This window comes from Boleophthalmus pectinirostris, unplaced genomic scaffold, assembly GCF_026225935.1.
Source record: "Boleophthalmus pectinirostris isolate CB_2022bp ecotype Guang Dong unplaced genomic scaffold, ASM2622593v1 HiC_scaffold_11, whole genome shotgun sequence".
In the NCBI taxonomy this organism is placed as follows: domain Eukaryota; kingdom Metazoa; phylum Chordata; class Actinopteri; order Gobiiformes; family Gobiidae; genus Boleophthalmus; species Boleophthalmus pectinirostris.
This window is the reverse complement of record NW_026570994.1, coordinates 426,295-439,214: the sequence shown is the minus strand read 5'-3', so window position 1 is coordinate 439,214 and position 12,920 is coordinate 426,295. Positions and strand designations below refer to the sequence as shown.

The 12,920-nt window shown below is 40.5% G+C and overlaps 1 protein-coding gene across 1 annotated transcript in view; it reads right to left on the bottom strand.

Annotated features, from left to right (window-relative positions):
• Positions 1–6,472: 6,472 nt before the first annotated feature.
• col5a2b (collagen, type V, alpha 2b) overlaps positions 6,473–12,920 on the bottom strand; it is a 32,943-nt gene continuing 26,495 nt past the window's right edge. The window contains exons 32-55 of the mRNA XM_055166532.1: positions 12,768–12,821; positions 12,653–12,697; positions 12,464–12,562; positions 12,276–12,383; positions 12,139–12,192; positions 12,008–12,061; positions 11,879–11,932; positions 11,743–11,796; positions 11,564–11,671; positions 11,440–11,493; positions 11,282–11,335; positions 10,821–10,982; positions 10,643–10,750; positions 10,449–10,556; positions 10,319–10,372; positions 10,126–10,233; positions 9,973–10,026; positions 9,788–9,895; positions 9,660–9,713; positions 9,480–9,587; positions 9,006–9,351; positions 8,728–8,918; positions 8,411–8,653; positions 6,473–7,032 (exon numbers count right to left, since the gene is read on the bottom strand). Of these exons, the coding sequence (XP_055022507.1) occupies positions 6,886–7,032; positions 8,411–8,653; positions 8,728–8,918; positions 9,006–9,351; positions 9,480–9,587; positions 9,660–9,713; positions 9,788–9,895; positions 9,973–10,026; positions 10,126–10,233; positions 10,319–10,372; positions 10,449–10,556; positions 10,643–10,750; positions 10,821–10,982; positions 11,282–11,335; positions 11,440–11,493; positions 11,564–11,671; positions 11,743–11,796; positions 11,879–11,932; positions 12,008–12,061; positions 12,139–12,192; positions 12,276–12,383; positions 12,464–12,562; positions 12,653–12,697; positions 12,768–12,821 (2,529 nt within the window). The 3' untranslated portion in view covers positions 6,473–6,885. The remainder of the gene's footprint in view (positions 7,033–8,410; positions 8,654–8,727; positions 8,919–9,005; positions 9,352–9,479; positions 9,588–9,659; positions 9,714–9,787; positions 9,896–9,972; positions 10,027–10,125; positions 10,234–10,318; positions 10,373–10,448; positions 10,557–10,642; positions 10,751–10,820; positions 10,983–11,281; positions 11,336–11,439; positions 11,494–11,563; positions 11,672–11,742; positions 11,797–11,878; positions 11,933–12,007; positions 12,062–12,138; positions 12,193–12,275; positions 12,384–12,463; positions 12,563–12,652; positions 12,698–12,767; positions 12,822–12,920) is intronic.

Sequence of the window (12,920 nt, the reverse complement as noted above, 5' to 3'; positions counted from 1 at the left end):
CACTGGCTTTTATTTTGAAAAAGTCCACCGTGAGCGTTTCTTTAAGTTTGACGTCTTTTCTTTACACTTTTTTTCACTTTTTTCTGACCATGTGAGATGCAACATGTCCGCGGCTCCGGCCGCGAGTTCAGCCGCGGGCTTGGCCGCGCGCTCCGGCTATGGCCAAACCAGCCGTGCACTCTGAGCTGAGCTTGTTTCTTTAGTTCAGTGCTGCAGGAAGAGTTACTGATTTACCCAGATACCATTGGGGAAAAAAATTTGATTGGTCCATTTCCATTCCATTATATTAACCCTTTGTTTCCCAAGAAATATCAGTCCAAGTTTATAACACTGATCTAGAAATTATTACTAGTGTTGTGCTCATTACTCACGGCATAAAAATTATTCAGTTAATATATTAGTAGTACAATCGTCCATTCAATATTTTTTCTTGTGCCTTAAATGTATACCTTGAAGGGTTCCCCTGTGAAAGAAATGCTGTTTGCACAACAAATGTTCGGTTCTTCCATTTACATTTCCAATAAAAGTGCAATATACTCTTTATATATAAAGAGTATATATACTTTTTAATTCATTAATTGGTTTTGGGTATAACATGCAATTAATTGTGATTAATCACGATTTATAGATTTTTGCATGTTTCTCCCCGTGTCTGGATGGGTTTCCTCCGGGCGCTCCGGTTTCCCCCATCAACCCAACATGCTACGTAGGTCTCCATAAACAGTTGATAGTCATGGTCGAATAATGCTGAATAATGCTCTGTAAAGCATCTTTGGAGACAGAAAATGTCTGTTAAAGCGCTATATAAATAAATAAGATCTAATCTAAATAAAATAGATATAATCTAAATAAGACTTACTTACTTACCATTTTTGGTTCTAAAGTTCCATAGGTTTTAAACAGACCATGTATGAAACATGGAACAAAAATTATTTCCCAAATTTCAAAGACCTGCAAATCATGTAAATAAATGGATGTATTTCATCATATCTTGTGTTATTCCATCTTTGAACTGTTGATGAAGGTACATGATAAAAAAAATTAAAAAAAGTATTTAAAATGATAAAAATTTGCTTGGAAGGACTGACATATTTTATAGAAATTGTTTCCTTTTTTTTTTTAAGTAATATTAAAGTTTTCGGAAGAAAAAAGTTGACAAATGATGTAAAATCATGCACCTTCTACTTGTTTACACAATTTTCCCTCCGTTACTTTTCCCTCTGTTACCATGACCTTTCTTAATAAAAAATCTCATGAGTCAAAAAGTAAGAGGTTTTTCAACCTAATCTTGTACCATATGGTAGAAAACTATATGAAGCAAATATTCAAACCAGTTTGTTAAGGATATGGAAGTGAGAACCAAGAGTTATCACTGTTTGGATTTATTGCTCAAAAAATGGATATTTCATTCCCTCCGTTACCGACATGAGTTTTTATTTTATTTTTTGTCAACAACTTGAAAGAATATCACAACTTTAACTTTACCCTGTTGGAGTGTTAACTCTAGAAAGACCGGGGCCCGCGGAAGTTCAGAGCCCACGACTGGTGCGACCTGGATAGGAGCCGGAGCCCCGCGGCTCACGGAGGCTTAGACATGTTGCATCTCACGTGGTCAGAAAAAAGTGAAAAAAGTGTTAAGAAAAGACGACAAAGTTAAAGAAACGCTCACTTTGGACTTTTTCAACATAAAGTCATTGAGCAATAGATGTTTACAATAAAAATAAATAAATAAATGAATAATAAAAACTGCGTTAACAGCGTTAAAATAATTATCAACGATAATGAATTAATTAGTTAACGCAAAATCAACGCGTTAACGTGCCGGGCCCTAATATATATAAATGTATATCAGAGTTGTTTTAACATAAAAATTGTTATTTAAACTACTTGAAAGTTAAATGGGGGTTGGAGTTGGGGTTATTTGCCAGTGTTGATATGGCTGAAGTTAATTCAACTTCCCTTAGTGTTAATTTAGCTCCTCTCACCACCACTTCAAACTCCCGTGAGAGAAGTCCAGTTTGAACCAGTTTTGTTCTGAATTTCATCTTAAAAAAATAAAAATAAAGTGTAACAATAAAACACCTCTGTGTGTTGTTTAGCTAAATCAGGATAACTCTACAAAGTGTTTCCTTTCAAAACATTAATATAACTCTTGATTTCAGGGTTAAACAGGAACTTTGGTCCAGTGTTATTAGATGTTAAATTAACTCTAGAACAGATTGGACTCATTTAAACCCTGAGAAAATGTTCACATTGATTCTGTGAGAGTCGATTTTAACACTCCCCTTTGTTGTGAATGTTCCGCAGTATGGCATTCAACTTTTATATCAGTATGTAGTCAATTACATGTGTTGCATTTCTTTAAAACATGCAGTTTTACAGTGAGAAGAATCGTCACATTTCTCCACAAACTGGACCTCCACAGAAACTAATTTTTCATTTCATTTTTTTATTTGTTTCATTCATGAAAGATGAATTATAATTATTTTCATGCATCCATGTGAATGAAAAGGAGCAGAAAGAAGTTTACACTTAATTATATCTGTCTCTTTTCACAAAGTCTACAAACTACATTTATAAGCAACTTATTTACATGACACACAATATATAATACTGGTTCATTAACACAAAAGGACAGTTCAGACTTCAGGTTTTTTTAGGAGATCATGTTTGAGTTTTTCATTTAGACTCTTTCATAAGTTCATACCTTTGACTGAAATATTTTTTTTCCATTGCTGAACCTGTTTTTATTTATGTATTTATTTTTATTTATGTTTTTATTTATGTATTTATTTTTTTAAGATTTCACTTCCTTTCAAATTATAATGAATTTCTCTCTTTGTACAGTTTCTTTGGAGTGAGTAAAATCCCTCAGTCCCAGGTGTCCAGGTAGAATGCATATGGCAATAGGAAATTATTTGAAGAAGCATCTTGGATGAGCTGCGAAACGTATTCTACCAAATAAACTTTTGTCCAGTTGACAAATTGAATTTCTCCTTTTGCCATTTTCTTTGGAGACTGGTGGGCAAGATCTGCCGATTTACTTTATACATGTTTTTTTCAAATATGATGTTCTACCTGTTCATTGAATTTCAGTATTTTTAATTGTATAAATACTGGCTTTGCTGAGTCTCTGTCTCCACTTCCACTGATGATCCTGACAGCTCTTTTCTGTAAAAGGAAAACTAGATTAACATGAGTTTTACAAGCCCAAACTTCGGTACAACAGGTCAAATATGGAACAATCAATAAATTATATAAGAGTTAGAAAGTCCACCTGTTTAATGACTCTGTTGCCTTATGTAAGGCAGCTGTTACTGTGATCAGTTCATCTGGACATCATCTACGTGGGATTTCCATGTCAAATGTTCACTGATCATAACATCATGTGGCTGAAGATCATCATGAAACAGATGAGCTTCATGATGTACTGTGTAACAGTTCAGGCAGTACAATAACATCTCCATGGAGACAAGCAGGCAGTGGATCCTCCTTCAGAAAAGTTACTTATTACACCTGTGGCCTTTTTGTGTGTTGATTTTGATGAACAATATAGATATAGGTCCGGTCAAGTGGTAACGGAGGCAGGGGCAGATTTTTGACATTCAAATAGTTCTTATTCAGAAACTAGAGGGACTATTGAAATAAGTAAAGTATCAGAATGTAGGAAAGAGTTACACTCCAACAGGGTAAAGTTAAACCTGTGATATTCTTTCAAGTTGTTGACAAAAAATTTAAAAACTCATGTCGGTAACGGAGGGAATGAAATATGCAGCACTTTTTGGGCAATAAATCCAAACAGTGATAACTCTTGGTTCTCACTTACATATCCTTAACAAACTGGTTTGAATATTTGCTTCATATAGTTTTCTACCATATGGTACAAGATTAGGTTGAAAAACCTCTTACTTTTTGACTAATGAGATTTTTTATTAAGAAAGGTCATGGTAACGGAGGGAAAAGTAACGGAGGGAAAATTGTTCAAGCAAGTAGAAGGTGCATGATTTTACATCATTTGTCAGCTTTTTTCTTTCGAATACTTTAATATTACTTCAAAATGAAAGGAAACTATTTCTATAAAATATGTCAGTCCTTCCAAGCAAATCATTTTAAATACTTTTTTTTTTTTTTTTTTTGAAAAATCATGTACCTTCATCAGCAGTTCAAAGATGGAATAACACAAGATATGATGAAATACATCCATTTATTGACATGATTTGCAGGTCTTTGAAATTTGGGAAATAATTTTTGTTCCATGTTTCATTCATGGTCTGTTTAAAACGGATGGAACTTTAGAACCAAAAATGGTACAGAAAAAAGGTCAACAGTTTCATAAACTAGAGTACATATGTATCTGTTGAATACATTTTTATATCAGATGCATTAACTTGAATTTTTGGCCTTGCTGTTTACTTCTGCTTGACTGGGCCCATAAACTTTCTGCCGGTAATACTGAAACTCAATGAGGTCTGTAGCAGCTCAAAGAATTGAGCTATTGTTGTGTCCTTGAGCAAGACACTTCACTCACCATATCTCAGTGAAAGTGAGTGTGTCACTAAGAAAAATTGTTCTGCACTAATGTGAGTCAGTATAGTCACATTTTCTTTGTGTTTTGGTCATGTTTAAGCAGTTTTTTCTGTGTTTTACCTAAACAAATGACAGTTTATGTTTCTTTTTACTCTTGGCAGGGATCAGATTGGTCAAAAATAGGGACACCTGGGACATTTTTGTATAAAAGTGGGACAAATCAGTGGTTTTGTATAAATGTGCTGGGACAGGGGACACAGGCTCAAAACTTGGACTGTCTGGGGTAAACAGAGATGTATGGTCACTCTACATTTGTGTTGTATGTATGAATGTGGTGACCTTATAGAACTGTCACTGGCTCTTTTTGTCACAGACTAAAAATCCTAAATAAAAGTGTGCTTCTTTTCTGCACCTCTGGCTGTGCTTCGGTACATTTTCCACAGTGAAAATAGCGTCTCGTTCTAAAATAGAGCTCTCATGTGCAGTGGGTGAGCAGGAAGTGACCGGGCCAGGCGTGGACCAGAAACATGTGCTCGCTGACCTCTGACCTCTCAGGGCCAGCCCTTCCTGCTCCAGTCCACTTCTCTGAGTCTCCCTGCACAGGGTTCGGACGCCGAGCAGGAGACATTGTTTCACTAATGTAAGCAAAACGCCCAGCTCTTCACATCAGCTGGAGAACCTACCCAGCTCAATTTGATGCTAAGTACACTAACAAATATGTCACTTGAGTAATTATCTTTGTAATGTCTCCCCCTGGTGGACACTTTGTTTATTAAATTTTTCACCCCTCGTTGAATTCCCCTTGAATTGTCTTATAATGTTAATATGCATATATCTTCAACTTAATGCTGCACTATGTCATTTCTGAGGTGAAGGGTCTGTTACTTGTTTCCATGGAGATGTTATTATGTTGTATGGAATGTTCCACAGTATATCTGCCTCAGAATTTATTCAATTACAGATGTTTTTGAGCTCAAAAATACCTTGAAAAACATGAATTTTGACCATGTTACCTCACTTCTCCATAGATTTGACCATTAACATGTCCATGCCCATTACGGGTGTACAAAAATATCCAAATATCAATATATCATATAATTTCATGTGATGATGCAGTATCGATATCAGGGACTGTTGTATCAATATATCGCCAAGAGTGTTTTTTGGTATATTTTACTAAATAATTTGGTTACAGCTACAGTTTTGTAGCTTGTTTAGTTGAAGAAAACTTATTCATGAGTAAAATGTTGTTTTCTATTAACTTTGCACAAGAAGTGGTTTAACAAAGACTTCTATTGTCACAGCTGTGATTTAACCTTTATTTTTTTGTTGAACCATGTCAAATTGATTTGAAATATATCATCAAAAGTTCACTGTATGGAGATATGTATAGTATCGTGGCCTGTGTATTGAGGTATGTATTTTATTGGCAACTTCTTCGTGATACCAGCCCTGGTCTTCATTGTGATCATCAAGTTTATTTCCATACTGCAGAATAATCAAGACCAAGCAGTAACATCTCCAAGGAAACAAACAGGTCATGGACCCCCCACCAGAAAAGCTACACACCTTTGAAGACGCACTATGTACATTTCTGGGTTATGGTGCACTTGTCTCCATGGAGAGATTATTATGCTGCTTGGAGCCATCCACAGTATGGCATTAAACTGCTCTATCTCCATAGAGACAAGCAAAAAATGTCGCCAGAGTTAGTTATGGGTCAGATCTGAGGAGAGGCTGTTCAGATGTGTGTTTTCTGAGAGTTTTTGAACAATAAAAACACATGTAACTGAACAAGTGTAAGATAAATAAATACATATAAGGCATAGTAACAACATCTCCATGAAGACCAGCAGTAAGTGGCACACTTCTTAAAAGGTTCCATAGTGCACTTTGATTATTTCAAATGTATGGGATTGGTCAAACAGCACAGTGGTACCAAATAATCATTTATTAAACATCCACAACAAAAACAAGAGTTCCCATTTACAGTGATACGTCGCATTTACAAGTGACTCTGAGAGAATAACTTAATTCAAGCTTGACTTTATTCCTATGAACTTTATTACAGATATTGCCATACGTTTGCCCTGCTTGGCCTCTGGGGGTTACAGAAATCATTAAGAAACTTTAAGAAACTTCAATTTTACACAGTATTTCATAAAACCTATATAGAAGTGTAGCACCATCATGTCATCTTCTCACTCATCCTCTCCAATGTCGACAGAATAAATAATATCTGACCAGCTCCGGGATTTTTAGAACATTTACGTCTCATTGGAATGTCCCCTGTCTCTTCATCACGCAGGGCATTCATTTTAGTGTTTGTGTCCACGTCTCCCCATGTTCTCTGGTGTCCTATGAGAAGCAGACAGGTCCAATGTCCAGGCCAAACTCCTGGTCGTTCCGGCCAATGTCCATGGGGGCGATGTCCACGATGGGCAGTCTCACCGACTTCTGAGTCCTGTACTCCACAACTGTTTTACTCCACGCGCCGTTTGCAGTCTGAGACACAAGACAAAGATATAGTTATGATACATGTGATATATACCGTATTTTTCAGACTATAAGTCACACTTTTTCCACTTATATATTAAAACATTCAGAGTGAAGTGTGGAGAGGTTCTAGTCTTGTGTGTGAGTATCTGCTGCTCCTGTTCCTCCTGTACCACTGTCACTTCACTCTACTGCACATGTCTCCTGCAGAAAGAGCCTCTGTTCTGTCTGTATCGTGTCAGTCGATCGCACCATTACTTCTGCACCACTGAACAATTTAACATTTAAACAAACTTATAAAGAGGACTGACGACTGTAATCACGCAGCAGAATGAAAGTTTGGAGTGAGAGAGAAACTTGTGACATCGGGAGGATGCACCATGAAACTTTCCTGAAGTCACTGGATGGATGGACAAAGTCTGGACTTCAGTGACACTGAAACCATCCTGTCAGGATTCAGAAAGACCCAATAATTCTAGCTGGAACTGATGCTGAGTCTGACGACAGCGACACAAAAGAGGAAGCAACGCTCTGTTTACCTCCGGAGGTCGAGACCGAGTTGTTCAGAAGTGACACTGAGGATGAAGAATTGAATGGATTTAGTGATTTGGAGTGAGATGGAGAGTTTGGTAAACTTGTTCTGTTCTGTTGTTTATGTTATAGTTTATCTGAAGAACTGTGAAATATGTGACGTTAACAGTCTGTTGTTCTCTCTTCTATTCTTATTACTACAACTTGACTTTACACAGGAAATGTCGGTTCCTGGTCTGTCATTTTATAAAATAAATTTCATATATAAGTATGAGTTATATATGTTTTTTTTTTTTTTCAATTTGCATTTTTTGGCTGGTGTGACTTATACTCAAAAAATACGGTATATATGTTATATATTATTCTTTTTACTGGGTATTTAGAATAAAAATATAACATACTTAGTAAATACCTTTTGTTTATTGTAAATTGAAATAATGAACTAACTAAAACTGTCAGACATGTCTATTGACTTCTTCCTTCCAACATATCGGTGTTTTTAATAATCACAAAGTGCAGAGCAGTGGGCGGAGATAGTGGGTAGGTTTTTTCTGAGCGCTCAAGCCTCAGAAGCAGGATATTACAGGATTAAAGATGCATGATCACTCAAAATACAACTTTGAGTAAAATAATGGTGAGGGAACACTGTGGAACATGGTCTAAAGTTCTTCAAAGTCCATGTTGCATTAAATGGACTTAATACATTTCCATTTCGGGGCAGTATACATCAAATGCAACTCAATCTTAATAAATGAGATTCTAGGATTATGTGGAACGGGTGTGTACATAAAAAACACTGTGGCCACTGTTAGTCTATACAAATCTTCAACAAGCCTCGTAGTAGAGTCTTCCTCACCGCACAGCCGTCCTCTGTGACTGAGTATCTGAGCGTAGGGGGGCCCTGTGCCCTCAGCTCCTGGCCATTGGAGCCCTTGAGCACCATGGACCACTTGAGTTTGGAGGTCTTCCCGTCTTTGTAGGCCAAACTGTTCCTGCAGTGGTAGGTCAGGTTCTGGTGGGCCTCTCTGGACAGGAGCTGCAGAAGCTTCAGCTGCACGGCCACCACGTTAGGAGGCTCTTCCGGGTTTCCGTAGGTCAACTGAAAAAAATAATCATGTACATTTATGTTTACTCTCGTTTTTAAAAGAGTCATTAAGAGCTGTACAAACCAACCTTATCTCCATTGTTGATCTGAGCTCCAAACCACACAGGCTTGCTGGCAGTTGGGACAGACTTGGTCCACCACACTTTGCGGGGGACACTGGCAGACTGAGGGGACACACATGTCTCTCCACTCTCCATGTTACAGAAGACTTTGATGGCGTCCTTTGCGCTGCCTTGGTTTGGATCAATCCAGTACTCACCTGTTAAACAAGACAGTTTGAAAAGTGAAAGTGTAAAAGTGTCTGTGTTATTTATTTGATTTGTATTAAGCAGCTGCCTGGGCTCACCGCTGGCTTTGTTGGGGTAGCACTGCCTGATGTCCTGGCAGGTCTTGGCGGGGTTGGTTTTGCTGCCATCGGGGCTGCGCAGGTTCTCCAGGTGCCCGCTCAGGGTCTTCAGGGAGGCGTGGACTCCTGTGGGGGGGGGCTTGTGATTGGGCAGGGCCTCGTCTTTGTTGATCTCGGGGAGTGCGGCAAGTGCAGCCTTCACTGGAGCCTCTACGTATGCCTCAGCTGCAGCCATGCCCTCTGTCCCATCATAGTCCAGAGGAGATGCATACAGGTCGTCTACAGCTGATGTGGGGGGGCCAGGGGGGCCAGGGGGACCTGGGGGGCCTGGCTCACCAGGTGGACCCTGAGGTGGAAATGGAGAAGGGATTGGTAAAATCTCTAATACATGAATCAGGTGCAAATAATGAGGATTATTATGGTAATATGCAATATGGTAATTTTAAGAAAGCTTTATTTTAAGTGTGACCTTACCTGAGCTCCAAGATCTCCTGGAGATCCTCTGCTTCCAGGAGCACCCATGGGACCTGGCTGTCCCTGCTTTCCTTCCTTTCCAGGGGGGCCTGTGACTCCTGGGGGACCCTGTGAAAGACAGAGGCATTTACTGCATGAAATTCACTTTTGTTCACATTTCATAAACAGCACTGAACTTACCCTGGGCCCAGCAGGTCCAACTATTCCTCTGGTTCCATCATCTCCAGGTTGACCCTAAAATAAACAAGGAGATTTCTGGCTAAAAGCATCCAGATACAAGAACGTCAGCTAGACTCTGTGATACTCACTGTAGATCCAGGTAATCCATGGAGCCCGGTAAAACCTCTGTGGCCCTTCTGACCTCTCTCCCCTGGGTCTCCCACTGTGCCCTTCTCTCCCTGAGGTCCTTGAGGTCCCTGCAAGTGTCCAAGTAATAATCATCAAATATATGACACAGCAATCATCTGCCTGGAAATGAGACTCAAGCACCCACCACTTTGCCTCGAATTCCATCAGCCCCAGGTGGTCCTGGGGGTCCTTTGTCACCCTGGTGATAAACAATGATAAACATTCAAAAAAACATTTGACAATGTTAAACATTCAAGTAAAGATTTGTTTTGAATGAGTTCTTCTTGTGCACACTCACATCAGGGCCTCTCTCTCCTGGGCCCCCGGTCAGTCCCACAGGCCCCTCAGTTCCTGGAGACCCCCCAGGACCTGGCAGTCCCTCTGGACCAGGGTTCCCTTTGTCTCCCTGGTAATCAGCAAATTGTTAAACAATGTAAGCTTGTGCATTACTGCACATTGTTCACTGATTTTAAATAAGTGGCGTGTCTTACCCTGGCTCCTAGAAGACCATCTTTACCGGGGCCACCTTCTGCACCAACAACGCCCTGAAAATATCACATCTCTCAAATAAACAAGTCCTTTAATAACAGGTGAAAGATCTGAAGAAACCCTTTTCCTAACCTCAGGACCTGGCTCTCCTCGTGGGCCTGTGGCTCCTGGTAAACCCACTCCTCCGGCAGGGCCCATGGAGCCTGGAGTTCCAGAACTTCCTGGTTTTCCTGGAGCCCCCTGAAAACCAAAAACATTAGATCACCCATTAACTGACTGACCTCACTGTCTTAGGTCCTGCATGTGTTCTGAATGTCGATACTTACAGCGGGGCCTGGCAGTCCCATCATGCCTCTCTCTCCTCTGGCTCCTGGGATGCCCACCACACCCCTCTGACCTGCAGTTCCAGCGGGCCCTGGGGGTCCATCTGGGCCCTAACATACAAGTCCAGAATAAGGAACATGCCTCTGTGATGGTCAAAATCTGTTTTAGACTAGATCATACCGGAGGGCCGTCCTCCCCAGACTCTCCCTTCTCTCCTGGAGCTCCAGCGGGTCCCGGCGGGCCTCTCTCTCCTTGACGTCCTGGACCTCCATTCTCTCCATGTATGCCTGGAGGGCCTCGTTTACCAGGGGCACCTAAAGGCCCATCCGCTCCCACAGCACCCTGGACACAACACACAACAGTGAGCACACATGGGCGTTATCATATTGTAAAAGTCTAGTTTTCATCTTAAACATACACCTTACATTTCAAAGTTGACAACAACATATGAGACATGGACAAAAAGTATGATATAATTATAATATCTAATACAAATCAACAAACGTGTGTCACAAAATGGCTGTGGGTTTGGCACAGTGGTTACAGTCTCTGTATGAATTACAAAGCAGCCTATTGGCTTCAAATTAGAATGTTTTTTTAAGTAATGAATAAAAACAAGTAAATGAAACAAATTAACTCACAAGAGCACCTGCAGGCCCAATACCTCCCGGCAATCCTGGGAATCCAGGAGCACCCTGTCATGAGAATTATCTGTTAATTTGAGGATTTACTAACGTGCAATCAATAAAAAACAGTAAACTGTAATGTGTGTTTGAATGTTTTGAATAATGGTACTCACAGTCTGTCCCTGAGTCCCTCGGGCCCCCTTCAGTCCAGTCACCCCCCCTGGGCCCTAAATACAGCACCCCTTCAGGATCACATATTCAAACATGCACACAGTGAGTGACATTACATGTACAGACCTGTTCACCCGGTTTACCAGCAGTCCCCTGAGGGCCTGGTGATCCTGCCTCTCCTTTCAGACCAGGCTCTCCAGTCTCTCCTTTCACTCCAGGCTGACCATCAGGTCCCTGCAAAAACACCACACATCAGTCTGAACTGTTTTCATTACTATTATTATTTAAATGATCTTATCTCTTACTTGAGGTCCAGGAAATCCAGCAGGGCCAGTAGGACCGGGGTCTCCAGTGGAACCCTGTTCAACCAAAATCAAGTTTATCAACAATTCTAGTTGTGTAAGTAATTATTGATATGTACAGATATGACGTTTTACTGACAGCGATTCCTCTGGTCCCTCGTCGGCCGGTAGGTCCTGGAGGTCCAGTCTCTCCCTGAAACACAGAAGTTTGAGCTCAACACTGAGTCCAGGAGACAGTCACTGATCAGGGGGACAGTCAGGGCCTCACCTTCTCTCCATTGGGTCCTCCAGGTCCAGGAGGTCCCACCGAACCGGCAAGACCCTAAAGATGAAATACAAAATTCACAATCTCTTGAGCATGATGTATATTTTAGTTTACTACAAACTGACTGAACTCACCCTCGGTCCATCAGCTCCAGCTTTGCCTTCAAGTCCTGCCTCTCCAATACTTCCCTGTTGAACAGATTGATTGTGGGTGCTACATTCTGTTCATTCATTGAAATGTGAAGATATTTTTTGTCTATTCATGGACTTACAGCTTCTCCCTTGGGTCCTGCTGGTCCTGGGATGCCCCTCTCTCCAGGCATTCCCATAAGCCCTTGAGGACCGAGCTCTCCAACTGCTCCTTTGGCTCCTGCAGCGCCCTGAAACACACAGTCTAACAATTACCTATGTGGATTTATTATTGATTATATCCCACATTATAGTTATTATAGTGTTGTACCTTTGGTCCATCAGGTCCTGGAGCTCCAGGACCGCCCTTAGGTCCAAGCAGTCCATTTGGTCCAACCTCACCTCTTTCTCCAGGAGGCCCTCGCTCTCCCTGCAAGGACGAGGATAGACAACTTTGCTTGCGCTTGTAGTACAAAGATCTTTAAATAAACAAAATAAACATGGTAATACTGTATCTTACTCGAGGCCCGGTGGCGCCCATGGCTCCAGCCTCACCAGCCAAACCCTGCACAAGCCACACATGTTTTATTACAAACACAAATCTTCACTAGAGAAATACTCTAGAGGCTACTTACTTCAGTACCAGGTTTCCCTAATTCTCCTGGGGGGCCTGCAGGTCCTGGTAAGCCCTGAAAAAAGATGATATAATCTGTAAATAATTTGAAAAGATCTGGTGTTATTTCAATTATTTTATGAAATTGTGACCATTACTTGGAGGAACTGTGTAA